This window comes from Meles meles, chromosome 1, assembly GCF_922984935.1.
Source record: "Meles meles chromosome 1, mMelMel3.1 paternal haplotype, whole genome shotgun sequence".
In the NCBI taxonomy this organism is placed as follows: domain Eukaryota; kingdom Metazoa; phylum Chordata; class Mammalia; order Carnivora; family Mustelidae; genus Meles; species Meles meles.
The window spans coordinates 213,304,217-213,331,551 of NC_060066.1; the positions used below are offsets into that span (position 1 = coordinate 213,304,217).

Below are 27,335 nucleotides of genomic sequence, written 5' to 3' on the forward strand. Positions count from 1 at the left end.
GGTTGTTTGCAGGTCATAGATGTTCTGGAAGGCAAGTCATTTCATCTGTCTAGGAATTAGCTGTCCCCGGGCGGGGCGGTCTCTTGCCCCTGTCTGCTGTGGGACTTCACTTCTCTGATTAGCTTGGGGAGGACCAAGCACCCTGATGCATAACCCTACCAAGACCACAGGCTGTGGGAGAGAGGCAGCTCCCCCAATGTCACTGACGCCTGAAAGATGGAGGCTGAGCGAGCCAGTTCGCGCAGGCTGCTGGGTCCGCGCCAGGGGCTGGCTCGTGATGCGCAGATGCTTCAGGGCTGGTGCCTTCTGTCTCCTAGGGAGTCCTGGAGGTGCTTTCAGAGGTCGGCTGCCATCTGCGCGTGTCTCTCTTTGATGTCACCTACCGACACTTTTTCGGGAGGACATGGAAGACCACGGTGAGGCCGGTGGAGCCACTGTCCAGGCAGCCGTCCAGGATCGTCTTTGAAGAGGTGGGCCATGGTGGCGGGCGGGGCTGCTCTGGCCCAGAGCAGAGGTGCCGGGGATACGACCTGGGGTCACGACAGACCCCAGAAATGCCACGGAGCCGCAGATGGGCCCTCGCAAAGCTTGTCCTAACACTGGGGCGCTGCGTCTCTGAACAAAACCGACGGACGCCAGGAGTCCCGGCAGAGGAGAGCGCGTGGCTCTATCGGAACAGGAGGGGCGCTTGGGGGTCTTCTCGCCTTCAAGGGACCTTGGGGTTCTTGGGACAAAGTTCGGAAGTCATTGCTCTCATCTGGCGCCCTTTCCCCCTCACCCTCCGTGTCCCCCTTCTTAAGTTTTGGCTCCTTTCCTTTGTCTTGAAGATGAGCAGTTGAAACTTGGAAGGAAGGTGACTTGCCCAGTGGCAGGTGGCAGTGCTGGGCGCAAACCTGTGCCTCTCTTTCCGCCCTGGGGGGTTGCGTTGGCGTTGCTAACGCGGTTTGGCCGGCTTGGCCGTGTCCGGCTGTGTGCGGGTAGGGGTTTTCCGTCTCGCTTCAGCTGCACCAGATATGAGCTTCTGTCCGGCCCTGGGGCTGGGTGCCCGGGCGGCTTGGGCATGGTGCTCGTGGCGCAGGACATAGATGGGGGGTGACAGAGTCATTGTGAGGTGTGGTAAGCTCTGGAGGGAGGCCAGTGCGCTGCTGTCCCTGGGGGAGAACGGGGAGACCTCCCTTGGGAAGGCGAAGAAAGGGGGTCTCCCGTCATGGCAGACACCGAAGCTGAGCCTGCAGAAGGGGCTGTGCCGGGCGCTGGGGGGGGGTGCCGGGGGCTGGGGCGCGGGGGTGGGGGGGGGGCCGGGGGGCGGGGGAGCCGAGCTCCCCTCCTGTTCAGCCTCGGCTGCTCTCACTGCTTGTCTCTGCTGAGCTGGGTGTGGCGAGGGAGTGGTGGGTTAGTGAAGACCACAGTGCTTGATGTTTCTGGAAGATTCTGCACCCTTCGGTCCTGGGGTTGCCGAAGCGGAGCCTGTAGCAGGGCCAGCGTGCAGAACCGAGTGACTGACTTGCTCAGGAAGCTGCCGGGGCCCAAGTGCTATGCCCCAGGCCGGCAGTAGAGGCCAGTGGCGCCCCAGGAACGCGCTCGACCTGCCCCGCCCTTCAGCCGCATCCTCCCAGCCCCGCACTTCCTCTCATTTCCTTGACAGTCCCAGTACAGGGAAGTAGGTTTCTTTCCAGCTCAGTTCGTGGAAGACGATCCCATGTGTGGCGTGTGCGTGTGTGCTTCTGTGCGTGTCTGTGTGTCCGTGCACACGGGCCGTTCCCGTGGCTGCACCGACACGCGGGAGGGCTGTGTGCTCCTGCCCGTGCGCCCCTGCCTGTGCGCCGGTGGGACTGAGTACACGGTGCCCTGGGTCGAGGGGGGTCTGAAACTCCGTGAAGATCTCTCTGTGATTCTGTTAGTTGCCTGTGTTCTCTGGTTGGCACGGGGAGATCTGAATGGAGGTGGGCACGCTGCCAGTGGCAAGGACCCATTTTGGGAATCACCGTGGCTCTCCAGTCCCAGTGTGGCTTAGTGACCCAAGCTCGTGTGCTCGGGGGTTTTTCCTGAGTCATCAGTGTCCTATGTAGCCCCGATTTCATTACTCGGCACACAATGTCGTGGAAAAAGATGGTGAAAAAGAAATCTTGCCTTGAACCTGCGCTGGTGTTTCCACGAATGATGAATTCCTCCCCCCTTGGCCTCAGCCTCCAGGGCGCTGCATGGTGGAGCCTCTCAGCTCGGGGAGCCTCTCAGCTCGGGGACCCGGGTTCCGAGCTGGAACCAGAGCGCCATCGTGTAGAGGCGTCACCTTTCACTTCTGCTGAAATGGTTAATAATTTGTTCAACCTCTCAGAAAGCATCTTTTAAAAATTCGTCTGGGGGGCCAAAGTGCCGTGTGGTTTCTACATTTTCTGAGATGGACGTGATTCTCCTTTAAATTCTCCCCTTTACTAACTGTGCAGGCTTCCCACGACAGTCTGGTTTTTCCTCCTCCTCCTCCTTTATGGGATGACTGGGCAGGAGCCCTGGAGCTTTCTCCCGCCCAGGACTCTCCTCAGTCCCGGGTGTTGCTAGAGGAGTAGGGAAGCCAGCTGTCCGAGCTCAAGAGACAGCTAACCCGGTTGCTTCTGCTTCCCTTAACCAACGCCACAGGACATTCTTGAATGTTCTCATTCGTCAGAGTAACGAGACCCATGTAATTCCCTCTTTGAAAGTGGATGCCGTCAGGGAAAATCAGTGTAATCCCGAGGAGAGTCTGGAAGCTGTTCCAAGTGACTTGATGAATCCGTGGCTTCTCGAATGTGTGCTGCTCCTCTCCCCCACAGCCACGCTGCCTCTCACGGGTCCTCTGTGCTGCTCCCCGGTGTACGTGACCACGGCAGGAGCGAAGGGCAGCCTCCTTCCCGGGGGCGCTGGCCGTGGCGGGCCTCCTCCGGGGAGGGGCCCTTCCTCTCCGGCTCCACAGAGAGCACCCCTGGGACTCGGAGTCAGAAGTGGGGGGTGACTGCTCTCCAGGATGCTTCTCGTATGGGGCCTTCGTTGTATGGAGGTTTAACCACCTGCTGTGGGGGACGATAGAAAGCTTTGAATCTGTGAACTTGGGCTGTTCGTTCACAGTAGCGTATACTGTGGGGTGTCTGGGGTTGCTTATTCTCTGAGAAAGCTAAGGAGCGTCCTGCAGGCCAGCGTGGGGCTGGCCACAGGGTCGTGGGAGTGGATGGAGGAGGGCTCCCCCTTATTCCCATGGGGGTTTAGGCCAGTGACCCAAACGCTTAACTGATTCTCTCTGGGCCTGAGAGGTAGCGCTGTGTGCATTGCAGGTTACGTGGGGGTAAATAACAAATTCTTTGCGAACGGACACCGGTGAGCAGGGGGATCCATTTGCACCCGTGATGGCCACGGAGCTGGAGTTGACGTTGTTACTGCGGACGGGGCTTCTCCGCCTCGGCTCGCTGACATCCGGGCCTGGACCCGTCTCCTGGTGGGTCTGGATCCCCGCGTGTTGTTTGCTGTGGGTGACGGTGGGCTCTGTCCTGAGGGAACAGCAGCTTCTGACTTTGGGACTAGAGACTTTGGGTGAATGTCCCAGCGCGGAGTTTCGGGTCGCAGAGCCCCCGTGCTTGGAGCACTCAGCCTCGTGTGGGACGTGGACAGGAGATGATCCGAGCGTCCAGTGGATGGCTGAGCTGGCAGACGGGAGCCGCAGGAGGTGTTTGTAAGTTGCCGGCCTTGCTGTTTAAGGTTTGTTTAAAAAGAATGGTTCGCAAGGCACTGTTGCCATCTCTCTCCCCTGGCCGTGCCGCCCGGCCTTCTGCTTGGGACTGAAGGGGGCAGGTGGCGTGGCGGTGCCGTTGGGGACGCGTGGCTGCAGCTTCTCCATGGAGGCACGTCCTCGGAGGCCCAATTTCAGTTCTGTCATGTGGGTGAGAAATGGGGGCCTGGCCCCGAGGCAAAATGGCATCCGTGTTTTTGAAGATGAAGGCATTAAGACAGGAGCATTTCCATGATTTATTAATCTGTTTATCCTGTCTGGGAGGAAACCTGTCAAATGTCGGTGAGTGGGATGTGACCGGGGTGAATGAGGGCCCCCCCCTTTGGTCTAGAGAGGCCTCTTCTCGCCGGTGATGTGATGGGCTTGACTCAAACTTCTATCACGGGATTTTAGTGGATGCCCAGGGTTTTCCTCAAAGCTCGCGGCGCGGCATTCATTAAATGTCCTCAGACCGAAGGCCTGTTTGCCGGCTCTGCTCGGCTGAGTGCCGGCGGTATGTGTGGCCGAGCCCATTGCCGGGCTGGAAGCGGGCTCGGCGCTTAGGCCCAGGTGAACTGGACTGGCCTGACTTTGCCCTCCTGGGGACGGTCCCTGCAAGGTGACCAGGGGGTTAAAGGTTGTTAAAGACCAAAAATCAGCCGAGTACATTTGAAGATCTAATTGACTTTATTCACGACTCATGAATCGGGCTGTATCCCGTCCAGCAAGTAGAAAGGAGCTCCGGGGAGCTGGACAAAGTGAGAGGCTTTTATAGATAGAATGGGGTGGGAAGAAGAAGTTTCTAGAAAAGAGAAACTTTTTTTCAGGCAAGGTGACCTTCCTGTGGGGGCGGGAGAGGCCACCCAAGGAGACTGCTTCACGGGCAGATTCCAGATCTACGGGCTGAGGGCGCGTGCCTGGGAGAGCCTGGGAGAGGCGGGAGCTGTGCTCGGGTCCGGCATCCCTGGCTTTGCTGTCTGGGGCTTAGCGCAGGTGGCTCTGGGGCCTGGTGGGTTTTTCCTAAGAGGCTGCCCTGGGCTCTCGCTCCTGGGAGGCTCTTACTTCCACGTGCTTCTGGTCGGTCCTGAGCAGGGTTTGTGTTTTATACCTGCCTAATCTAGCCTTTATCTTTGAACTGTGAACTTGAGGGTGTGTTCAGCACCGTGCTGTTCTCACACTGAAGGGTTCGTAAATTATGTTTGGAGAAGAGCACGCACCCTTCGCGGTAGCACCCATCAGACCTCGGGTCAAGGCCAGGCTGCCGGCACTTCCTGCGGCGACCCTCCTGGTTGAGGATGGGGTCTTTGCAGACAACAGCGGGGCTCTGGCTTTGTTGTTCAGCCTCAGAACAGTTGTTCTTGGGGGCAAGCGGGAGAGAGAGGAAGGAGCCATAGATTAAACTTGGCATGCGAAGCAGCTGGTCCCATGCGCGGCCTCCAGGCAGAACGATTTCAAGGTGACCTCGAAGTGGGCCATGACTGTGGCTTTGCCTCAGGGTTGAAGATACTTGTTTTGCTGCCAAGAGGAACGCGGGTAGGGTTCCTAAGACAGCGGTGCCCAGGTATAAATACAAGAGTTGAGACAGGGACAGACCCGACTCTGCAGCAGGGCTTTCGAAAACAGTTCTTGAGTCTTGGAAATAGAAACATAATTCTCTTTTGGTCCAACCACCTGTCAGCTGTAAGTGGTCATTATTTCATCATTTTGCAATAAAAGATAATAGAATAACGATTTATATCTCATGGCTGATGTTTTCATGTGTCTCTCTGTTATCCTGGGCTGACAGTCCGTGATTACAGTAGACGTCTTCCCGGTGACACGGCGGTAATGACTCGTTAATGGGGGATTAGTCCACGTTTAAAATCACATCCTCGCAGGCCCAGCCTGGCCCAGCCTTACCGCTCCCTGCCCTGGGGGGGGGGGGGGGGGACGTGGTCTTTGTGCTCAATGGGTGGCCTGGCACCTGTGCTCGTCCCCCAGTGCGGGCGCGGTCCCGGGGACCCCTCCATGTCCAGAGCCACAGCTCAGCGCCTCTGCCTAGGCTCATTCTGCAAAACCCGGCAGCTCCCGTCCCCATCTTCTGCGCCCATGACGTCTGTTAGTTTAAATGAAAGCAGCCGCACGGGGCCTTGTGAGGTGGAAGGAAGCGGCAGACAGAGAGCGTGGAGGTGCTTCCGTACCCCACACACTCACAGGAGCACGCACTGCGCGAGGCTGGACGCCGGGGCTCTGACATGTTCCACCGCCCCCGGGGACGGGCAGGGACGGGCCCCGCGGGGGCTGTATGCACACCTGAGGGGGTGAGAACGTCACAGGTGGGAAGCCTTTTAAGAGCGACTTGAGCACCATCTGCTCGGCTTAGAGCCAAAAAAAAAACAAACCTGTAAGAAAATGATGTCAAGGCGGTGTTTTGTCATAAAAGGGTGTTAGCTGGGCTCCGAACTGGGGGTGATTGCAGAGCGTCTGCGGAAATCGAAGGTTCCTGTGCGACTGGGCAAGAGCTCGTTTAGCTGGAGCCTCGTAATGGTCACGTACAGCACGGGGTTAGAGCCGCTACTGGCAAGTTGTGCTAAAGCTTTGTGCGACGAGTGCTCTGTGAAGTACGTGCGCATGTGTGTGCGTGTGTGTGCGTGCGAGCATGTGTGTGTTTGCAGCGGTTGGGTCCTCGCCGGGTCGTGGGGTGGCGCGCAGAGAGCCTGCTGTCTGTCGGCATTTTCTGTGGGTGGGAGGCCCCTGGAGCAGAAGCCGGTAGTCTGATATCCTGGATGTTGGGGGCTCTGGAATGTTCTTAACTCCGAGGGAGCTGCCGTGCCGGGCCTGTTCTCTCCTGCCGCGCCCTGGAAGGGATGCGGGGTTCCACACGGCCACACGCTTGTGGCGTTTTCATGATGGCAGAGCGAGGGTGCCTGCGCCTTTCCTGTACGCTCTGTGCAGCTGGTGGACGGTCAGTCTGTCACCCAAGTTGTGATTTCTGTTTTGCAGCCCGTGTACTTTCACACGTCCTTAAACCACCCTAACGTGGTGGCCGTGGTCGAGGTGGTCACCGAAGGCCGGAAGCGGGACGGCTCCCTCCAGGCGCTGTCGTGTGGGTTTGGAATTCTCCGGCTCTTCGGCAACAAGCTGGAATCCCCGGCCTCTGGCTCCCAGGACAAGCGGTACCCGCGTCGTTTCCTTCCTCCTTGGGGTTTTCCAGCATCGTTTGGTGGAGACTTAACTGCTCACCATGGGCCATGCCAGAAAGCGTCACGACTGTCAGCTTGTGGTGTGGTCTGTTCCTAACAGTGCGTACTGTGCGAGTCACTGTGCGAGTCACTGTGGGCCATTTCTGAGTGAGCGGGCAGTGTGCTGCAGGCTGGCGGCACGGGCCCGGGCCGTCGGAGTCGATGGAGGTGGGCTTTCACGTACTGCCGTGGGGTTTGAGGGCAGCGACTCAGACTCTTGACTGATCACTCTGGGCGTGAGAGAGAACGCCACACATGTTCTAAGTGATGTAGGGACAACGTTAGGGTTCGAAGCTGACGGCCAGGAAGGAATTCTTGAGACATCTTTGGTGCAAAAGGGTGGTTTTATTAAAGCACGGGGACGGGACCCGTGGGCGGGAAGAGCTTCCCCGGGGTCATGAGGAGTGGCCCATCATCTGCTCTGAAGTTGGGAGGGGGTCAGGGAGAGCCCAAGTCTCTAAGGAGTTAGGAAGCAAGGTTCCCAGGACCTCGAGGGGACTGGCTCTTGTTGGGGAAAGGTCACTTATTACCGTCTAATAAAACCTGGTCATGAGACCCTTCGGATGTTTGTTGGTGGGTCATATGCTTGGGGATGATCGCCAATAGATACAGGAAGTTTCCGAAGGAATTTTTGTACATTGAAGTAGACATACAGCATCCTGGGGGTCGGGCTAAGATGGGCCTTTTGCCCTCAACAAAGTATGAGCATCGAGGCAGCTGCGTCCCTAGAGGAAGGTCACTCTGCCTATTTCGAGGACTTGTCAGTGGGCTGCAGGTAGTAATTTTTCGTCTGCCTTTGTTTGCCACGTCAGTGAGGTTATGTGGGCGCCAGATAATACGTTCTTCACGAACAGACACCCCGTAAGCAGGGGCATCCGCTCAGGAGCTGGACGCAGCAGGACGGGGAAGGCAGCGTGTCACCCCGTCCGCGGGGGCCGAAGTTCACGTTGTCACTCTGGACGGGGCTTCATAGCCTTTGCTGGCTGACATGATAGGTTTCCCTGGGGTGGTGTTTCTGGGGCCTGTCTGTGTGCTGGGGGTGTGTGGCCAGGAGCGCTGGGGGCCGCGTCCTTCCTGCACGGGAGGTGTGGTGCGGCAGTGGAGAAGGTCTGGCAGGTGCATCGTGAGAAGCGTGGCTGAGGTTTGCGACACCCGAGGCAGTGGGCTGACGTGCGCTCTGCGGGCTTGTTTTCCAGGCTGCGGCTGTACCACGGCTCCCCCCGTGCCCTCCTGCACCCGCTGCTCCAGGACCCCGTGGAACGTAAGACATGCGGCCCGCCCGGCCTCCCCACGGCTTCCCGACGGTTACCCGCTCTGAGTCCATCTCACGCTCTTTCTCAGCACGGACCTTTGTCAGCTCAGCTCCTCTGTTTAGTGATTAGGGCAGAGGGGGTCACAGCTGACACGACCGAAGGAGCCGTAGTGCGCTGGGCTGCGGGAGGGTGTTGCTTCGTGCCGGTGGCCCCAGGAGAGGCAGCCCCAGAGCCGCCCGAGGGGAGGGCTGCCGGCCTCCTGGCCTCTGGGGCAGGGCCTCGTCCACCAGAGGAAGCAGCTGCTGTGTGTCAGCGGCCACGCTGGTGCCAGAAACCTTTCACTGTGAGACCCTTGGTTCTTTCCGGCTCGGCAGGGCTGTCCAGCTGTGCCCCACTGCAGAGGACCGTCCTGCAGGGATGTCCGCGTCCTCCTCCTCGAGGCCCAGCAGCCGGGGGGCCAGCCTGAGCCAGAGCAGGGCTTGCTGCCACGCCTCTGGGACCCGGAGGGCTGGGTGGCCCCCTGTGGCTGCCTGGAGGATGAGCGGGGGCGCCTGGTGGAAGCCATCCTGGAGGCCGGGGGCAGAGGTCCAGGGGGCGGAGGCCAGAGCTGGCCCAGGGCAGGGGTGTGGAGGGGGTCCGGTGGTTGGAGGTGGATCTGTTTGGGAGGGTGACTTTCTGTGTCTTGGAGCTGTCGCTTGGGTTCTGTGATGGGAATTCTGAGCATGCCTCGTGGCCTGTGTTAAAACTCGAGCCCTTCCACGGCCTGCTGAATTCGGTGAAAATTTCGTAGCGGGGGGGAGTAGTCTGAAGCTCGATCTTACTGATGAAGACTGGCTCTTAGGTTATGGGTCAGTTGAGCCCAATCATTATTTTGCCAGCATTTTGTGTCCTGGAGTACGCATATAGGGTCAGGACGTTTTTTCTGAAATTTCTGATTTTATGTTAAGTGGGCTTAACGCCCACCGTGGGGCTTGAGCTCTCGACCTGGAGACCAGGAGTCACGTGCGGTAGTGTCGGAGCCAGTCGGGCGCCCCAGGACCGGGACCTCCTGAGGGATGTCCACAGCCAGACCTTGTCCGGGGGCAGCCGGGAAGGTTGTGTAGGTGTGGCCCACCTCCTCGTGGGCACTTCCGGAAACGTGGGCATTTCTTGCCTGGGTAGGCAATTCGTTCACATGATTCAGAATTAAAAAGTAAAAAATGCACGAAAAGGTTCAGTGAGGCCTCCTTCCCCCACTGCTCTGCTCCCTCCCCTGCGCCCTAGGTGGCTTCTCTGAGTCTCCTGGACCGGGGAGGAGGGGGCCGGGGGGGTCCTTGTACGGGGACAGAAGCAGAGGTGCCTGTCCCGCTCTCATTTTTCCCTCTGCTTTTCCCCGTAATGGTTTACCCTAGAAGGTCTCCTCTTGGTGTCTAGAGAGCCCCCCCGCTGCATGGGCCCCCCCCATGCACAGCCGCGTGGCATGTTGTCGCGTGTGTGTTCCGTGCTTGACTGAGGGGCTCTGTGAGTGGGCACTGGGTGGACCCGGGCACCGAGGTTGGGAGCCTCGCTGGTGTGGACGGCTGCGCTTTTGCTCCTGTGCCCACGCAGCTGTGGGCCGGACTCCCGGAAGTGCGGTGCTGGCCCGGGGCTGGGGTGTAACATTTCTCCTGTTCGCCTTCCGCGGAGGCCCAGCCAGTGTCTCCAACCAGCCACACGGGAGGGTGCCTTTCAGGGCATTTAAAATTTTAAAGTAAGCGGACCCCATGTTTGTAGTGGTTAGGAATGAAAAATACAGTTTTCATTAATTTGTTTTTCTAACAAGTGCAGTAAGTCATATTTAGTTCTTTTCTCGTGAAATCACATAGTGTGCCTCAGGAGGTGGTGAGGCCCCTGTCAGTGGAAGAAATCAAGCCCCAGCAAGACTCTGGTGGAGATGAGTAGAGGGATGTCCCTGGCTCCTCTCAGCCACAGGGCCCTGTGATCCCGAGTCTCCCTCTTCCCGCATCCCAGCTTCTGCGGGTGCTGTTCCCTCCGTCTTCCTGAGCTCTGTGTCTGGGCCTTTCTCAGCTGCTGCTTTCTCCAGCTTGCTCTCCCTCTTTCACTCCCCCTTGCTCTCTGTCCGCCATATGCATCTGTCCTGGGCTTCCATCCGCTGTCCCTTGTGCTACGGGTATCCGTGGGCTGTGTCTTGCTCTCAGAGGCTCCCCCGCAACCCGGGTGTAGTCCTGCTGCCGAGTGGGAAAGGGAGGCCGGCTGAGGCCCAGGGTGCCTTCTAGCCCTGCTCCGATGACGGGGACCAGGACCTGGACTTCACCCCATGGCGGGTGGGGGAGGCGGGCTGCAGAGATTTTGTGAGTCGCACTGCAAGCTGGTGTCTCTGTCCTTGCGGTTCCAGCAGACAGTTACTCAGGACTGACTCTCTTTTGCTTTGTGGCTGAACTGACAGAGCAATTCCCCTTTCTCTGTCGAAAAAGGCGTTTCCGGCTTGCAGTGTTTCTTTCTTAGAGGCGCAGTTCATCTTCTGGTTTGACCGAAACGGCCTTTGGATCCAGCTGTCACATAGGTGTTTTCTCCCCCAGAGAACAAGCACATGACCCTCGTTGAGAGCTGCAGCCTCCGGTACGCGCTGAGGCCGCACCCGCTCCTGGAGCCTGTGTTCCATCTTCTTCCCGAGAACCTTCTGGTGTCTGGTCTGCAGCACATACCTGGCCTCCTTCCAGCTCATGGAGAAAAGGGTAAGGGCTGCTCCGTCTCTCCAGCGGGTGAGTCTGCGAGTCGATGGTCAGACCTCGCCGGAGTCAGGCAGGCTCTGGTGTGCGGTGGGCTGGACGTGGCTAGCCACCCGGGAGGGTGGTGGTGGGAGGGGAGGAGGGGGAGGAGGAGAGGGGAGTGGAAGGGAGCAGCGCAGGGCAATGCCATCTCTCCTGCCGTCCCTTCTGAGCAGGGTCTCGTATCCCTCAAGTCACTTCTGTCCTCTTCTCTTGGGAAATGCTTTTGTAAGTCGGATAGTTCGTGTCTCTACGACCAAGGTCGGGATAACCACGTTTCTAGTTCTCACCCTTACTGGACCGTACCACGGACCTGATTAGTATCACTGTTAAGCTGCGGTGAAGTAGACGTCACGTGCGCGTTCGTAGGTGTGCATTTCAGCGCCGGAAGTACTTCCACACTCGTACCACCGTCACCAGCATGCCCTTCCAGAACTTCCTCATGTCCCCAAACTGAAACTCTGTCCCCCCTGAACAGTCACTCCCCGCACCCCTCCCCCAGCCCCGGCCACCCGCGTCCCACTTCCTGTCTCTGGGAACGGGCCTCCTCCAGGTTGCTGCTCAGTGCTGGCCCTTCTGTGACCGGCTTATGTATTTGGCGTCGTGTCCTCAAGATCCAGCCTTGTTGGATCACGTTTTGGACTTTCCTTCCTTTTTAAGGCTGAATCGTAGTCTATTGCGTGGAGGGACCCCATCTTCGTTCTCCATCCACCCGTCCACGGACACTTGGGTCATTCTGCCTTTTGGCTGTCGTGCGCGGTGCTGCTGTGAATGTGGGTGTGCGATGGCTTGATTATTTTTGAAAACTAAAATCCACGTGAAAGCCTCAGAGCTCTGTCTTGGTGTGTTTCAGGACTTCGTTCTCCAGCGGGGGGTTAGGGACAATGCCTTCACCCCCAGGACATCACTGTAGAGGTGTGCTCTGCTCTCGGGCCTGCTGATGGGCCTCGACCTGGGCCTCATTCCCCCTGTGGGCCCTTCTGGAGGCTTCTTGTCTGGGTGTCTGAGGAGTCCAGGAGAAGGGGCCGCACAAGTCCTTCCCCACTGGCTCTGCTGGAACCTCTCGTCTAGGGGGGGCTCCCTCCCTGTTCCATCCGGGGAGAGCAGGATTGGGCGTGGGTGTGAGCTCCAAGTACCGAGTTTTTACTTAGAACAGAAACACTCGGGACCCCAAAGAAAAGAGGTAGCTTGGCTCCAATAGGGGAATGTTTTCAGTAAAGGGGTCCCTGCACATGGCTTGGTGTTCTGGTCCATGCTGGGAAGCAGACGGTGTCATCTGAGTTCGGGAGTTTCCGGGACGGCCTGTGCTGGTTGTCACCATCATGACGTCACTGTTTCTCTAGTGTTCCTGAGTAGAGATGATGACGCACGAGGAAGGATAAATCAACAGTGAACAGAGGCAGGTCCAAAGAGGGTCCCAGCTTCGGACCCGCCCTGGCTTACCAAGCTCCAGCACCCCCCACAGCCCTCTCGGCCGTTTGCGCGTGGCCTCTCACGAGGTCAGGGAGACGACGTGCTACATGGTCATTGCCGTTGACATGGAAAACAGTACGACAACCTGCGTCTGGTGCTGAGACCTCGGGCCATTGGCCGGGGGGCCTCTAAGTCCCGCCACGCTGTGCGCTGATGTCTGGAACCTGGGTGTTCAATGGCTTTCAAGTCCACTTATGACAACTCTCTGACCTGGGGTTCTGGGTGGGAGATTGTCGCTGGGGCCTGAGGTGTGTCCATCGCTCTGTGACTTGCCCATTGGGGTCCGCAGAGCTGCAGGTAAAACCTGGAAGGACCACAGCTTCTGTGTCACTACGGCAGGGGCAGGGCAGCTCCGACCAGGGTTGTTCTCAGTATCTCTGGGGAATCTAAGTCTCCAGCTACAGACGGGGGTGGGGGGCACGGTTCCAGCGCCTCCCCCTTAAAGGTCATGGCTCGGAAGCGATGTGAACCCCAGTGGCTTCTGATTGGCCCTCCCCCTCTGTGGAGTGCCGGTTGGTCACTGGGACTCTCACTGGATGCGGGCAGTGTCAGAGATCGCAGCATTGATGACCCTTGTGTCGTTGGAAAGCTGATGACCGGGACCCTGGACGTGGAGCCGTGACGTGCTTGGGCGGCCGCTGGGAGCACTGGCTTCGACAGGCCGGAGCACACTCCCTCTTCTCGGGGAGAACGGACCGGAACGTGGCTTCTCACCACGTCCCCGGTGACCATCTGAGAAAAGAAACCCATTTGCTCTGCCCTCTCCTGACGAGCAGGGGGCCGGGTTGATCTGTAGCTCGTGGTGTGGATATGGTTATTGTCTGTGCTGTACATCCTGCCCAGTGTCTGTTGGGCATTTGTGACTCACTCTTGGAAAAGGGTTTCTTTGCTGAGTCACATTTTATAGCCCTGAAACCGCCAAAGTGGGGACCGGTGCCGGCTTCAGTGGTGGGACTCACTTGCAGTTTGCGGAGGGTCTCATTTTATTTCGGTGCCGTACGGGGACACAGGTATTTTTTTGTTCATTTGTAGAAGCCATGATATAGGAGGGCTGAGTCGTTTTTAACCGAAATTTTTATCAAGGTCACTCTAGAGTCTCATGTGGTTTTAATAAATAATGCAAAGACTCTGGGTGTCCTTTGCCCAGTTTCCCCAAAATTGTAGCCAAGGTCACGGCCAGGATATGGACATCGGCACAGCCCCCAGCCTCCCCCCATCTGCCACTTAGACTCGTGTGTGAGGACTGACTTCTGAAGAGTTTTCAACCCGGGAGTGACTGGAAATGACAGGTCCTAGCTGGGGCTGTTCTCGGGGCTCTTTGTCGCTCCCCAGGAGGAAGGGGGGCCTTTTCCCTCTAGTGGCTCTTAGGGGGAAGCTCTCCGAATCGTCCAGATTAGCTGGTGCTGCCGACCAGCGTCTCCTCTGCAGCCGGGAAAGCCACGCAGCCTCCCTCTGCTGGTCTTCTCTTCCTCGCCGGGTTCTGACTTTTGCGCGCGCTTCGGTTTGACAGGTCTGGACTGTGCGTCGGCCCCAGGTAAGCGCTCGCGTGCTCCCGAAGGCCGCTCCTTGCAAGGAGAGCCCCGTGCCCCGCTCAGAGCGAGGCTTTGCGGGGGGCTCCTTGGCCTGCCCTCGGAGCCGAAGGACTGTGTGCCCATCATGTGCCTGGTGGCATGCTGCTGCTGCTGCGGCCACGGTGGGGGGAGTGGTCTGGGGAGATGGGGACCAGGAAGACGTCTCTCATTTGGGACAAGGCTCAGAGCGCTCCTCCTGCGTTGGGGCAGGGCCAGAGCCTTGCGTAAAGTGGCCGAGTGTGTTGGGAGCTTAGTCATGAATGAAGCGGGAAGCCTGTTTTCCGGAACGGGACCTGAAGGCCAGGGGCCAGTGCCAGGACTGAATGGAGTCCCGAGGGAGGCTTCCTGGCCGGGTGCTCCGGGGGCGCAGGGGTCCTGCAGGGCTGCTGGTGCAGGAGGAGAGCGGAGGGCCTCACCTCCCCTGAGCGGGCCGACACCATCCAGGCATCTGAAGCAGCCGGAATGCTTGGCCACAGCCGCCCGTTGTGGGCTTGGTGGGGGTGAGCCGTGGACGGGCAGCGTCTGGGAGTGGGCGGGGCCTCCGGGGAGACCCGAACGGAAGCTCTGTCTTCCGTGCTCACGTCCGCAGGCCGCCACCCGTGGCTGGCTGTGGTGCTTCAGGGGGAGTCCCAGGAACTGTGGGGGCAGCGGCATGTGCCCCATAGAGAGGCAGAGAGGCCGCCGTCCTTGCCACATGTTGTCCCGCGTGCCTGTCCTCATGCGGGGCCTTCGATGCGTTTCTTCCCTGACCTGCAGACTCACTCCGCTCTGAGCTCCGTCGAGGCTTTGAACACCCGCCCCAGTGATGTGCGCCTCCCATCCTTCCTTCTTGCTGCCTTCCGTCCTGCAGGTCCGCTCATGCAGGCGTCTCCTGAAGCGACCTCTGCCGTGGGTCCTCTGGACTGGTCCGGGCGCCGGGTCCAGGCCCCGCTTCCCACCTGCTAACCCGGAGCTCAGCCGAGCTGTCCAGAGAAGTGCTTTGTCGGAACTGTGCCCACCGCTCTGCCGTGTGGCGGCCTGCTCCGGTTGGTGTCCCACATGGTCCTCCCGAGTCCCTGCTCAGGAGTCTCCTGGGGTGTCCTTGAAAATGCTGCTTCCCTCACCCCGACCTGCTGATGCTCCTTGCAGCGGATGGCGTCCGAGCACCCTGGCAGCTGTGGGGCGCGTCTCCCAGGCTCTGGGGGCTGTTCGGGTCCTCGCCGGGATTTGCCTTCTGGATTGGTCTGTGTGAGCACGGGTTGCCGGTAGGCAGGGGTGGGGGTGGCGTGGCAAAGCAGAGCTGGTGTCCTCCTTGTGCGAGCTGCAGCTTTAACCTGACAAAGGTAATCTCGGTGGAAAGTCCTCCCTTCCAGTCTCACTGCCCAGGGACCCGCCCCAGAGCAAACCACTGCTCCGCGTTTGGGGGCTGCCTTGTATCCCTTCACGGGTTTCCCGATGCCCGGGCTCGTCCGTGGTTCACCTGTGGGTCCGGGTGCACAGGCCCCCAGCCTGGGAGAGGGCGCAGCGTGGGTCTCTTCGCGGAGTGCTCACATCTTGATGGACTGAAGCAAGGGCCGACGTGTCCTCTCACCACTGCCATCAAAGGCAGCAGGTGTTGTAGAAACGCGGACGGCTCAGACTCCCTTCTGCTCCTGCCTGGGGAGCTGTCAACGCCTCATTCTGTTGCCCCTCCTGCAACGCTGTTTGTCTGGTGAATCGAATGCCCTTCCAGGAGAGCCGCGCCCCTGGGAAGCTGCGGACTGTTAGGACTTTGTGGGGAGCTTGTGAGGCACGTGGGGGTGTTTCTGAGTGCTTCCCAGAGGACGGTACTCCAGGGAGTTCTTGCCTGCTCCGCACCTGTAACCCCGTTTTCTCAGCAGTGTGTGTGTGGGGATCCCCGAGGGAAGGGGGTCTGCTTTCCCGTTGGAGCAGTGCTATTTTCGGGGTTGCATTTCCATCCACGAGTTGGCAACAAATGCGGGAAAGCTAGCCCCGGTCGCAGAGCGGGAGGGCCAGGAGTGCCCCCAGAAGTCAGCTCTGCCGAGGTTCCGTCAGTCCTGGCCGTGGAGGGTGGGTGGTGAGCGAACGGGGGGGCATGTCAGATGGCGAAGCTGCCTGAGGGGGGTGCGGGAGTGGTCAGGGGAGAGGCTCCGCGTAAGATGGGGACATTCTTGGGACCTGCCCTGGAGATGCGTCTGGGGGGCAAAGGAACGGGCTGGGGAAGCTCAGTGCCGAGAACTTAGGCTGCGCCGAGCCCTGGGACCTGCTGTTCTTTCTTCGGGGGTTCTGCCCCCTGCCACAGCGGCTCGGGAGGCCTGCTCTGTCTCCGGAGGGAGAGCCCTTCTCCAGAGCCTGCGCCGTTCACAAGACGTGGCCTGGGGAAAGCCGGCCGGATGCCACCCTGGCCGTGCCTCCCGGACCTCTCAGGATCTGGAAGGTTCTCCCCAGTGCAGATGTGGCTCTTCAGTCTGGTCTCCTGGGGGAGAGCGATCGTCCCGCTCCCTGTCTGATTTGGTGCGTGGGACTCGCCTCTCACCTCTCTGGAGACCAGAGTTTCGACTCCTTTTGTTGTTGCCGATGGCTGTGGGCCTGGGGGCCACCTTGTCATGGGGGCGGGCTGTGCAGAGCCCGCTTCCTGCCCGGAGTAGGCCTCTGCCACCTTCTGGACCCCCGGATCTTGCTCCCGCCCCTGCACCGTCCCCTGGAGCTGTGATGCCGGGCGGATTCCTCCCCAAGGGAAGTCGCTCTGGGAAGGGGCCTTTGCCCACCGATATTTTAGTTTTTGTACGTGGGTGGCTTCCCTGCCGGAGGGACTGTGGTCCCAGCACACGTGCAAGTGTGTGTCTCTGCTGCCGCCCCGTCCGTGTAAGCGCTGCCACTGGCCACCCCCGAGGCCTGCCTGAGTCCACGGCTCCCGGCGTGGCCCGTCCTCGCTGCTCGTGGGTTCTGTATCCGCGAATCCGCTCACTCCCTGAAGTTCTCACAGTGCTTCCCTGGTCGTTCGTGGACGTGTGCTTAGTGGCTTAAAAATCTGAGTCTCCCTCATGCTCGTTCGTGTGGGTGAGGCGGCTTCGGGCCCGTCACTTTACATGTCCAAGCCCCGTTTCTATTCTGTGAAATAAAGAGGATAGAATGTGCAGGGGTGGACTGCGTTGAGATTTAGGACGAGTCTGGTGAGGTGTGTGTCCGTGTGTGCCTTTCCGCGGGAGCCATGACGTGTTCCCGGCTGCTGTAGGGAGCACACGTGGACGCTGTTACCTCTGTCTGCGTAGCCCCGTCCTGGCTTCCACAGCCGAGGACACTGAAGTTTAGAAACTGGGATTGACCCCTGGGCCCTGGCCTCAGAGTGCATGTGACTGCCGTGCTGTCCTCCCTTGTTTCAGGACACGCGGTTCCCTCCGCCTGCAGGGGAAGATGGACTCAGCCCTTGCCAGCAGGCGCTCATGTCCGCTGGGCCTGTCCTCTTCCTGCAGACGGGCCCTGGTTTGGAGACAGTCCCCGCTCCTTCCTTCTCTGTGCCCTGAGGGCCCTGGCCGCCCTATCTCATCTTCTCTGAAACCCCGTGATCTGTGTGGCCCGTGGGCCCGTCAGCGGGGTACCCTGGTACCGGGCGGGTGGTCCTGCTGCTGCGGCCTGTGGCTCCTTGGAGCCCTGGTGCAGGGGAGGCGCCCGGCAGGGGACGCACGCTGCCTTAGCTCCTCCCTCTTTATTTTTTTAAAGATTTTATTTATTCATTTGACAGAGACCACAAGTAGGCAGAGCAACAGACAGAGAGAGAGGAAGGGAAGCAGGCTCCCCGCTGAGCAGAGAGCCCGATGTGGGGCTTGATCCCAGGACCCTGGGATCATGACCTGAGCCGAAGGCAGAGGCTTAACTCACTGAGCCACCCAGGTGCCCCTTAGCTCCTCCCTCTTACTTCTTCTGTCCTCCTCCTCTGGTGAGGGTTTTAATTCAGGCCAGGACTCAGACACTTGCTGGACCACTTCCTGCAAGGTCGGACTTCGCTGTTCCTGCTCTTTAACGAGCAGTTGTGGTTACGTAGACGTAGCGTAGCGCCTACTGTTTTAACCTTCCACACCGCGCGGCTGTGCGGCACGAAGGGCATTCCGGGGCTGTACAGCCGCTACCTCTGTCCACTGCCGGAACCTCTCGGGAAACTTGCTGCCCGTCCCTGTGCCCAACTCCTGGCGCCCGCCCATCCACTCTCCGTGTCTGATTTTACGACTTTAAGTGCTTTCTGTGAGCGGAACCGTCCAGCATTTGCGCTTTATGTGACTGTCCTGTGTCCTTGAGGCCCATCCACATGTCCGAAGTGCCGTCCTTTAGAAGGCTGACATTGTGTGTGCGCATCGACCACATTGGTTCTCCGTTCATCTCCTGATGGACATTGGGTGGTTTTTAACTTTCGGCCGCGGTGAGTAACTGTGCCTGCCCTGGGAGCAGGCAGACTCTGACTCAGCCGCCGAGCTGCTTAAATGCTTCTTTTTAAGTTTAGAAAGGAAGCACGTGCGTATTGGTGAGCTGCGCAGAATCCAATGTCCGGTTGTGGTGGGGAAGGTGTGGGAAACCATAAAGAAGGAAATAAAGTCATCTGCGATTACTTCCCGTACGCGTCCGTGCGTACACGTAATGCATAGGTTTCCAGGTAGGATTGGCAGTAGGTGATCTAATAATGGTGTTAGGTGTAGCGTTTTCACCTGCCGGAATGTGATTATTTTCCAGTCATTAAATAATCTTTGACAGTGTGAGTTTCCTTCTCATTTTATACGGAGGCACAGTCATTGGCTCAACATGCCCCTGCCGGTGAGCATTTGGTTGTTTCTTACCTTTTTTCTGTTATAAATAACACTTAATGAGTATTCTTGCACCCAATGTTTTGCCTCTGCATTTGATTCATTTCACTGAACAGGTTCAGGAAGTGGAATTAGTGGGGCGGAAGGCGGCAGTGGATAGTTTTACGGGTCTTGGTGCCCGCGGAGGCAAAGCCGGGATCGCTTCCGGCTGCAGGTTTGCTGCCGGCAGGATGGCAACGGGCTCTCCCCACTGTTCGCTCTGCACGGAGTCTCACGGCACTTGTTTCCTTTCTAAATTTGGAATCCGCTCTTAAAACCCAAGACTTTGCACCTTCCTTCTTACGGGTAAAGCTTGGGAAGAGACGGGAGCAGAGCAGTGACAGGGACAGGAGGGCAGAGCCCGGGTTGTGTGCTCGTGGGGGGGCGGTCAGCTTGGCCTTTATCCTGCTGTGGTGCCCGAGAAAGTGGCGGGGGCTCAGTGCAGACCTGACCACGCCCCTCACTGCGGAGTGTTGGTGCACCTGCTCTGGGCTGGTCACTGAGCTGTGTGCTGGGAGCCACCGTCCCCTTCTGTCCTCACGGAGCTCCCAGTCAGGGCTTCATCCCCCCCACGCCCCGGACGGGGCCTCTTTTCTTGTGGTGTCAGCCCAGACGGTGTTTTTGCTTGTTGGCTTAATGCGCTCATGAGTATTTCTACATGTTTCCAAATGGTTCAAGGTAAATGTACAAAAATAAGAAATGGCATCGTTGGCTGTGTTCTTGCTAGAGAGGAAGTCAGTGATTAAGGGAAACCGAGCTGATAGGAACAGATGTTACCCTGCATTCTCTAATCTGTGTTCTTTGGATTGGTAAATTATAAAATGTGTTCCTGGAGGAGGGTGGGGGGAGGAATCAGGTGTAAATGAAATCTGGGCTTGTCTAATCTGCTTGGCGTCTTGGTGTGAGCGGAGGTGGGTTCTGATTCAGCGTTTGGTCTGAGTGCTGTGCCTGTGGTCTCTTCTCTGCCCGGAGGGCCCAGCACCATGGCCTGGACCTCGGTGGGTGAGAGCCCCTGGATGCTTCTGGTGGTCCTGTCCCCACGGACATGCTTCATGAACCCCCTCGTTGTTTCAGGGGACGCCCTCCGAAAGCCTCGCCTTCAGAAGTCCGTCACGTGGTACTTGGACGATTTATTCTTCACGCTGTACCCTTCCCTGGAGAAGTTCGAGGAAGAGCTTCTGGAACTCCTTATCAGCGACCACTTCCGGGAGGTACTGCTGCATGCGGTGGAACTCTGAGCTGTGGAGGTGCAGGGGGGCCAGAGGTGGGGGAGCCGTCAGCCTCAGACGCTGCCAGGGCAGGCAGTCCCACGTGCTCCCTCTTTCAGTGGCTCGTGAGGGACACCTAGCCTGTTGCATTAGCCTCGGTGGGACGAAGGCGCTGTTATCCCGAGACCCTAACGTTAGTTTCATTATATATTAAAGCAGCCTTCGTTTAAAAGTATATTAAATTACCAAATGAGCGTAAGGAAACTAGTAAAATAATCTGCATTTACAAAAAGCATTAGCAAGATATTTGGCTCATTCCAAGGATGTGACTAGAAGTCTTAGTCATTTTATCCCAGCAGACCCGCTTTCTGTGGCAGGGGTCCCCGTCACAGGGTCCAGTTCTGCCTGCCTGTGTGACACATTGCCATAAACTCTTGGCGGTCACGGGCCACAGCTTGTCCCCACTTGGCCTTGGGACCGGTAGCTCACTTTCCTGTATGTTCTGTGTCCAGACCCTTGCGTGGCTCCCCTCGGGCTTCAGGTGTTGGTGCAAACCCGACCGCCCTGACAGGACACCTGAGTGTGCGGCTGAGGCCACCAGCAGGCTCTGTCCGGGTGTCCCCCTGCTTCCTTCCTCCCGGTGCTTGGCCGTCCGCGAGAGCACCTGCTTTCCTTACCTGGTCGTTGCTCTATCATCCATCCCTCTGTGGAGTATCTGGACCAGGAGGACAGGGTCATGGCTGGGTTCACTGTTGCACCCGAACCAAGTGCATCAGGGTCGGCCCATCACAGGTCTTTTGTGCTTCTCAGTGGTGACAGTGAGTGGTTGCATCAGCAGGAGCCCTTGCTAGCGGTGTGTGAGGTGAACAGGGTCTTAGTGACACACATGCACGCACGCTCATAGGCACACACGTGCACCATCCATGCACACGCACACACACGCACGCTCATAGGTACACACGTGCACCATCCATGCACACGCACACACATGCACGCTCATAGGCACACAAGGCGCACACCCACGCTCATGCACACACATGCACGCACGCTCATAGGCACACGATCCATGTGCACGCACGCCCATAGTGCACACGTGCACTCCTCGATGAGACGGCCTGGTTTTGCTCTCTACGCATTCCTGACAAGGTAGTCCATACGAGGTCTCGTGCGAAGCAGGAGCGCAGTGCGGGGGCCGGCGAGCGCGCTGTCCCGCTGTGGCTCCCGCCCTGCTCTTCCTGCTCAGCGCCGACTGCGTGAGGGAGGAGGTGCTTTATGGTTAGCATTGTTGGATTTTACGTTTTCCCATAAAAGTCGCTTTACTGTGTATCTTTACTACTTTGTACTTGGTTCCCGGCCAGCTGGTAGCGCCTCTGCTGCCTCTGTCGCTCCGTGGTCATTACCCCGAGACGAGTAGGCTGGCTTTGGTCTGTTCAGCTTGATTGATGAGCAATGAAGAAAACTTGAAGATTCAGGAATCATTTCGCCACCATCACATAATTTAATAAACAGTGGTCACCCGGAGGACTGTCCTTGCTCATTTGTTAAAGTGCCTGTACATTTTTTTCTTAAGATGAAACACTTTAATATCCAGCGATCACTTTGGGGCAGATTCCGTGTTTATTGGTTTATGACTTACTGCGTCCATACGCTCCCTCTTCCTGCTGCCCCTTCGGCGCCGAGCCTCCGGAGTCCGAGTCTGGGGGCGGGCAGAGGCGCCTCGGGGCTGTGGGCTCCTGCGCTGGTGGCTCGCGCTTGTTGCGTCTTGGGAACTGTGCTCAGCCGTGGCAACCTGAGCACGAGTTTGAGGACTCGCCCATACCCGGGGGGAGGGCATGTTGGGGTGGATTGCCCAGAGAAGGCCGTGCCATGTGAGGAAACCCACAGCAGCCTAGAAAATGCCCGAAGGCCAGTGGTTCCTGGAGTTGCCTGTCATTTGCCTGGACTCATTTTCGCCGGGCACCCTCTGATCCGGAAATGCCTGGGGCGGCCGTTACAGTTTCTTCTCTCTGCTTGCCTCTCCCCGGGAGCCTCAGCCCTTCGGCCCAGGGGCTGACCCTGTGTGCCCTGTGCTTTCCTAGGGGGGCGTTCCGCTGGACAGCAGCGCACTGGACATCTTGGAGCGCCGCCTGTGCGTGGGCGTGCACAACGGTCTGGGCTTCGTGCAGAGGCCGCAGGTGGTGGTGCTGGTGCCCGAGCTGGACGTGGCCTTGACGCGCTCTGCCAGTTTCAGCAGGAAAGTCGGCTCCTCCTCCAAGGCCAGGTATGCTCCCCAGGGTGTGAGGTGTGGCCCTGTGGACCTGGGAGGTACGAGGGTGCATGTAGCTGGGGGTCAGAGTGAGATAGAGCTGTTTTTGCACGGAAAGTGTGCACTCATCCGCCGGGGCTCCTGTCCTGGTGCCTCTGTCTCCTCTTGCTGGCTTCCACGCGTTAGGAGCAGACCTCAGTGATGTCCCATTGGAAAAGTCCTGACAGTTTGGAGTTAGCATGACAGGAGCCTCCTGCTGTGGCTGCTTGAGGTCTGAGAGACCCTGGCATGCTTTCTCCCACCGGGCCTGCGAGCAGGGTCACAGATGGCGGGGAACCAGCAGGCAGGAAATTCTGTCGTTCTGTTCAGTCCTGTGTTCCCAAGTCAGAATCAGAGAGCGCTCCGAGGGGTGCCCCGTGGGAAGCTGGCAGAGCTGGCCCTGGAGGGCGAGCCTCCCTGGAGACCTGGCCGTATTGGCCGTCCTCCTGCCATAAGCTCTGGCGATTTGGAGCGAGTGATTGAGGCACCTAGAAAGGCTCTGGTTTGGAAGCTACCTTGGGGGCTGGACACACAGCAGAGCTCAGCGGCATTGTTGGGGGCACAGACAGCATCCCGCGGCGGGTAGAGGGCAGTGGGAGCCCTGCCTGACCTGCCGCTGCTCCGTGTTCTTGACCCAGCTCTGGAAACCAGGCTCTGGTTTTGAGAAGCCGCCTCCGACTCCCTGAGATGGTCCGTCACCCTGCGTTTGCCATCGTCTTTCAGCTGGAGTACGTGTTCAACAGCCCTTCCGGAGTGGACGGCAAGGTGAGAGGGCCCCGGGCTCTGCGCCCTGAGGAGAAACAAAGTCGCCACTAACGTCGTTTCTGTTAAATAACTCAGTGTAATTACCATCAGCTGTGTGGGCAGCACGTGCGGCACGGGGTCACGGAAACGGCTTCCTCCTGGTCGTAGAGCTTTGTCTCAGTCATTTCCCGTCTTTATGGTCAGAGGCTGTTCTGCTGGCCCACGGTGATCAGTAGCTCGTAGGCACACCTGATAGCCGTGATTCACAAACATCGCGTCGGTAAGTGTTTGAAGAATGAGTCTACTTTCATGTAGTTTTCATAGGATCCTTAGTAAAGCTTGAGTCTGCACAAGTGATACGTGTTTTCTTACCGTGAACTTGGCGTGTCCGTTTCGTAACTACGTAAGAGTCTGTGCGGTTCACTTGGAAGAAGACAGAAGACCCTTGAGCGACGCAGGTTTGAGCTGCGCAGGGCCATTTACAGCCAAAAAGATTTTTTTGGTAAATACAGTATGTAAGTGTGTTTTTTTCCTTATGGTTTTCCTTAACGGCATTTTCTTTCTGCCGGCTGGTTTTATTATAAGAACACAGCATGTAACACCTACTACTTATGAAACGTGTTCGTCGACTGTTCCTGCTACTGGCCAGGCTTCTGGTCAGACTGTAGCTGTTGGGAGATACGTTTTTGGAGGAGTCGAAAGTTACTGCAGCTTTGGACGGCGCGGGGGTTGGAGTCCCTCAGCCCCATGTCACTTGGGGCTCAGCACGTAGCGCAGAGGTGACATTCACATCACTGATGGGGCCGCTTTGGAAACCTCAGATCAGGCTGTACTTAAGATTCGGTCTTCTGTTTGCAAAAGCAGATGTCAGTTTAACATGTCGATTTGAAATAAAAGGATGACAAGGCGCCTGCCCTGGGGACTAGCCGGCAGCGTCGTGGCGCCGCTGCTGGAGGGCCAGGGCTGAGGACGGTCTTGGGGCGAGCCTTAGGAGGGGGAAGGCGGTGCCGAGCAGAGGTGCTGTTTTGTGTTCTCATCTGCCCTCTGCCGTGCACAGCTCAGGGCAGCAGGATCCAGAGTCCTGAGCAGGTGAGCAGATCCAGAGGCAGGCATCCTGACTGTGGCTGAACAGGCGGTCACCATCGTTGCAGTCAAGCTGTGGTTCGCAGCTCTGCTCTTCTTTATTTACTACCAGACATGGCAGCCGGACTGCAGCCGCGTGAGCGCGCCTGGTGGCGTGGGGTGGGCGCCCCGGGCTTGGGGCGGACTCTACCAGGAGGGAGGGACTTTGGGGCCGGCACCCAGGGCTGCCCGGGGAAGGAGACAGGGAGGAGTCGGCCCAGCTGCCCGTGGGCCTGGCGCCCCGGCGTCTCGCGTACGTGGAGAGAGAGTTCCCTCCGAACGCTAGATTACAGTTTGCCGGCAGCTACGGGGTCTGTACGTGGAAACTGATGTGTCACGTGGCGCTCTGTTGTTATTTGTGAACGCTTCCCGGAAACGCTTACCCAGCGCGTGGCTTTGCCACAGGTTGCCGCTTCCCGGAGCTTTTGGAAGGCGGCGTGTAACGGCTCATCGGTTCTTTGTGGCGCGGAGGTCTCTCCTGACACGGGATGTTGGATGTCGTGGTGTGGCCATCGGCTGCGCTTTCTTCAGTGCAGCCGCGAGGGGGTGGTCCGCACAGACGCCTGCTGTGTGCGTGGAGCAGCAGGGGGCCGTGCACCCCGGGGGCAAGTCTGAGTCAGATGGGCATCCACGTTGGAGGGGAGGGTGCAGGGGTGCTCCTGGCCCTTGTCCTTCTCCAGGAGTATCCGTGAGTTGGGGGTGTGGCCTGGGGTGCGGGGGACAGCCGCAGCCAGCACGGCCCGGGTTCCTCTGCGGGCAGTCACGGAGCATGCACTTCACTGGCCTCCCGCCTGAGAGTCTCTTTCTCCCTTTCTGTCCCTGTGAGAGAGTGTCCCACGGTGGACACGTCACAGGTAAACTGAGGCAGACCGCATAGGAAAATGAACCAGCTCGCTCAGCCAACCACGTGACCAATCCTGTTTTGTCCACACCATCTCCTACAACCCATTTTGATTGACTTTGAGGCACATTCCAGTCACTGTCTGCTGTGATTACTGTGAACGTTGTGGCGCGTATGATCTTTTCTTCTTTTAACTCTTTCATTATGGGAAATTTCAAACATGAAGGGAGAGAGAAGCCTGGACCTGGCAGGGTGCCTGTCTCTGCTCCTCCTGCCCCCTGCCCCTTGGCCCCCGTCACTCGGTCCTGGACAGCCCGTCGCTGCCTCCGTGAGCGGTCCACACGTGTCCCCAGACGACGGGCTGCTGCCGTGGTGTCCTGGTCACAAGATGGTCTGCTGCCGCACAGTGTCCAGTCGGCCTGCGCACCCGATTCCCGAGCACTTTACAGAATCAGAAGTAGAAGAGCCGAAAACTAAATGTGCTTGTCTCCGGAAAATGATTTCTGAGCCAGGTCTTCCGCACAAGGGCGCCGTAGCGTTCTCCCTCACGGATGCCGCCTCTGCTGCCGAGACCTGTTCTCAAGATGCGTTCCTTAGGTCTCGTGCCCTTTTATGCCTGACGCTTGAAGTAACACAACGGGCCTGTGTCACCGGCGTGTCAGACCAGGAGCCAGAAGCTTCTGTCTCCTGAGGCCCCTTGTGAGGCTCGCCCCTGCAGGTGGCAGATGGGGAGAAACCATCGGGCTGAGAGGGTTTCCAGTTTCTACCCCGTCAGCTGAGTCCGAGAGCAGTTTCTGGGTCCTCAGTACTTTGGTCGTCATGAAAAACAGACGAGAAAGACTGAGAAGGCACGCTCCTTGTTGGTAATCTGTTGTGAAGTCTGCACACCTTTCAGGTAGCCAGAACAGCTAAAGCCCTTTGGAATTTGTCTTTGGCTTAGCTGCCAAGAGCCGAAGGAAGCACTTTTCCCCTCTGGGAGGTAGGGTGCGTGGGGGCAGTGTGCCCGCATGTGGGGGCAGTGTGCCCGCATCAGGCGGCCTGTTTGCAGAGAGGTGTGGGCTCCCTCCGTGCTGGCTGATGGTAACGTTGACAAAGCAGACGCCCTCAATCGTGAGAGAATGACAGAATGAAGGCAGCTGTAAAAACAACCAGACCCAGAGTCCTCGGTGCATTTTTAGGTGAGAATAAGTGCGGATCCCCAGGGGCCTGCCAGGGGATAAAACAGTCCTTTTCGTGGCGTCACATAGCAAAATAACTTCCAGATCTCTAGAAGGTAAATATTAGCTAATTTATTATTTATGTATGTTCTAATGTTCTCTGACAGAACAAGCCCATATAACAAAGATCAGAGTGTTTGCCAGGTGCCTGGTCCTCAGAGCTGAATACTTTGATGTTCTGTATTTGGCACAGAAATATCATGCCTTGATTTATTCTGAAAATGATGTCCATTTCAACATTTAGAACTTGGAAATATAAAAGTCTTGAGGGTTTTTTGGAATTCTTTCAGGATAACCTGGCTTGTCCCCTGGAGCACGCTGCCCTCCATACAGCGTGGCCGCCTTTCCGCCCGCTCAGCCCAGGCTCTGCCCTCAGTGTCCCGGAGCCGGCGGGGCTGAGTGCCCCCCTGCCACATGCGTGGACGCTGATGGAGAAGAGGTCTGCCGCAGAGTCTTCTGCTTTATCCTGAATGTTGGGCTCCCCTTATAGCTTTAGGAAAGATATCAACTCACTGACTTTTTGAAAATTGTTTTTTTGGTTTTTCTTTTTCAAAAATATTTTACTAAGAAATTTACACAGCCTAAAACAGTTTTAAAGGGTATAGTGCAATGGCTTTCTCACATTTTTCCCCCTGATGTCTTTTCTTTCTCGTGGAAACAATGCCCGTGTCACAAACGTTTCCATCTTAACTCTTCTCGAGCACGCAGCTCTGTGGCATCGAGCGCGTTCACGTTTGCTCTGGGGCCGTCACCTCGTCCATCCCCAGAAGGCACGTCCTGTGAAATCGTACAGTATTTGTCCTTTCATGGCTGGTTTCTTTCACTCAGACTTACGTGCTCACGGCCCTTCCACGGTGTGCCGTGCTGGAGAACTTCCTTCTCATGGCTGAAGAATGGCCGTCTCGCGCGTCGGAGTTCTGCGCATCTGGCTGTCCGTTGGTGGGCCTGGGTGGCTTCCCCATCCCACACGGTGTGGATAACGCTAACCCGGACACGCGCACACACGTATCCCTTCGAGACCCCTCCTCGGCCCTTCTGGGCAGCCGAAGCAGCATTGTTGGCTCGTGTGGTCATTGTATTTTTCGTGTTTTTGAGGAGCCCCACACTGGT

At 58.0% G+C, this 27,335-nt stretch overlaps 1 protein-coding gene across 7 annotated transcripts in view; it reads left to right on the forward strand.

The window, feature by feature from the left end:
- NPHP4 (nephrocystin 4) overlaps positions 1 to 27,335 on the forward strand; it is a 109,514-nt gene that overhangs the window by 13,175 nt on the left and 69,004 nt on the right. For all 7 annotated transcript variants that reach the window (XM_046000525.1, XM_046000529.1, XM_046000517.1 and 4 more), the window contains 7 exons: positions 318 to 470; positions 6,716 to 6,888; positions 8,151 to 8,215; positions 10,766 to 10,921; positions 19,884 to 20,020; positions 22,096 to 22,277; positions 22,940 to 23,066. In XM_046000525.1, coding sequence (XP_045856481.1) covers positions 318 to 470; positions 6,716 to 6,888; positions 8,151 to 8,215; positions 10,766 to 10,921; positions 19,884 to 20,020; positions 22,096 to 22,277; positions 22,940 to 23,066 — 993 coding nt within the window. The remainder of the gene's footprint in view (positions 1 to 317; positions 471 to 6,715; positions 6,889 to 8,150; positions 8,216 to 10,765; positions 10,922 to 19,883; positions 20,021 to 22,095; positions 22,278 to 22,939; positions 23,067 to 27,335) is intronic.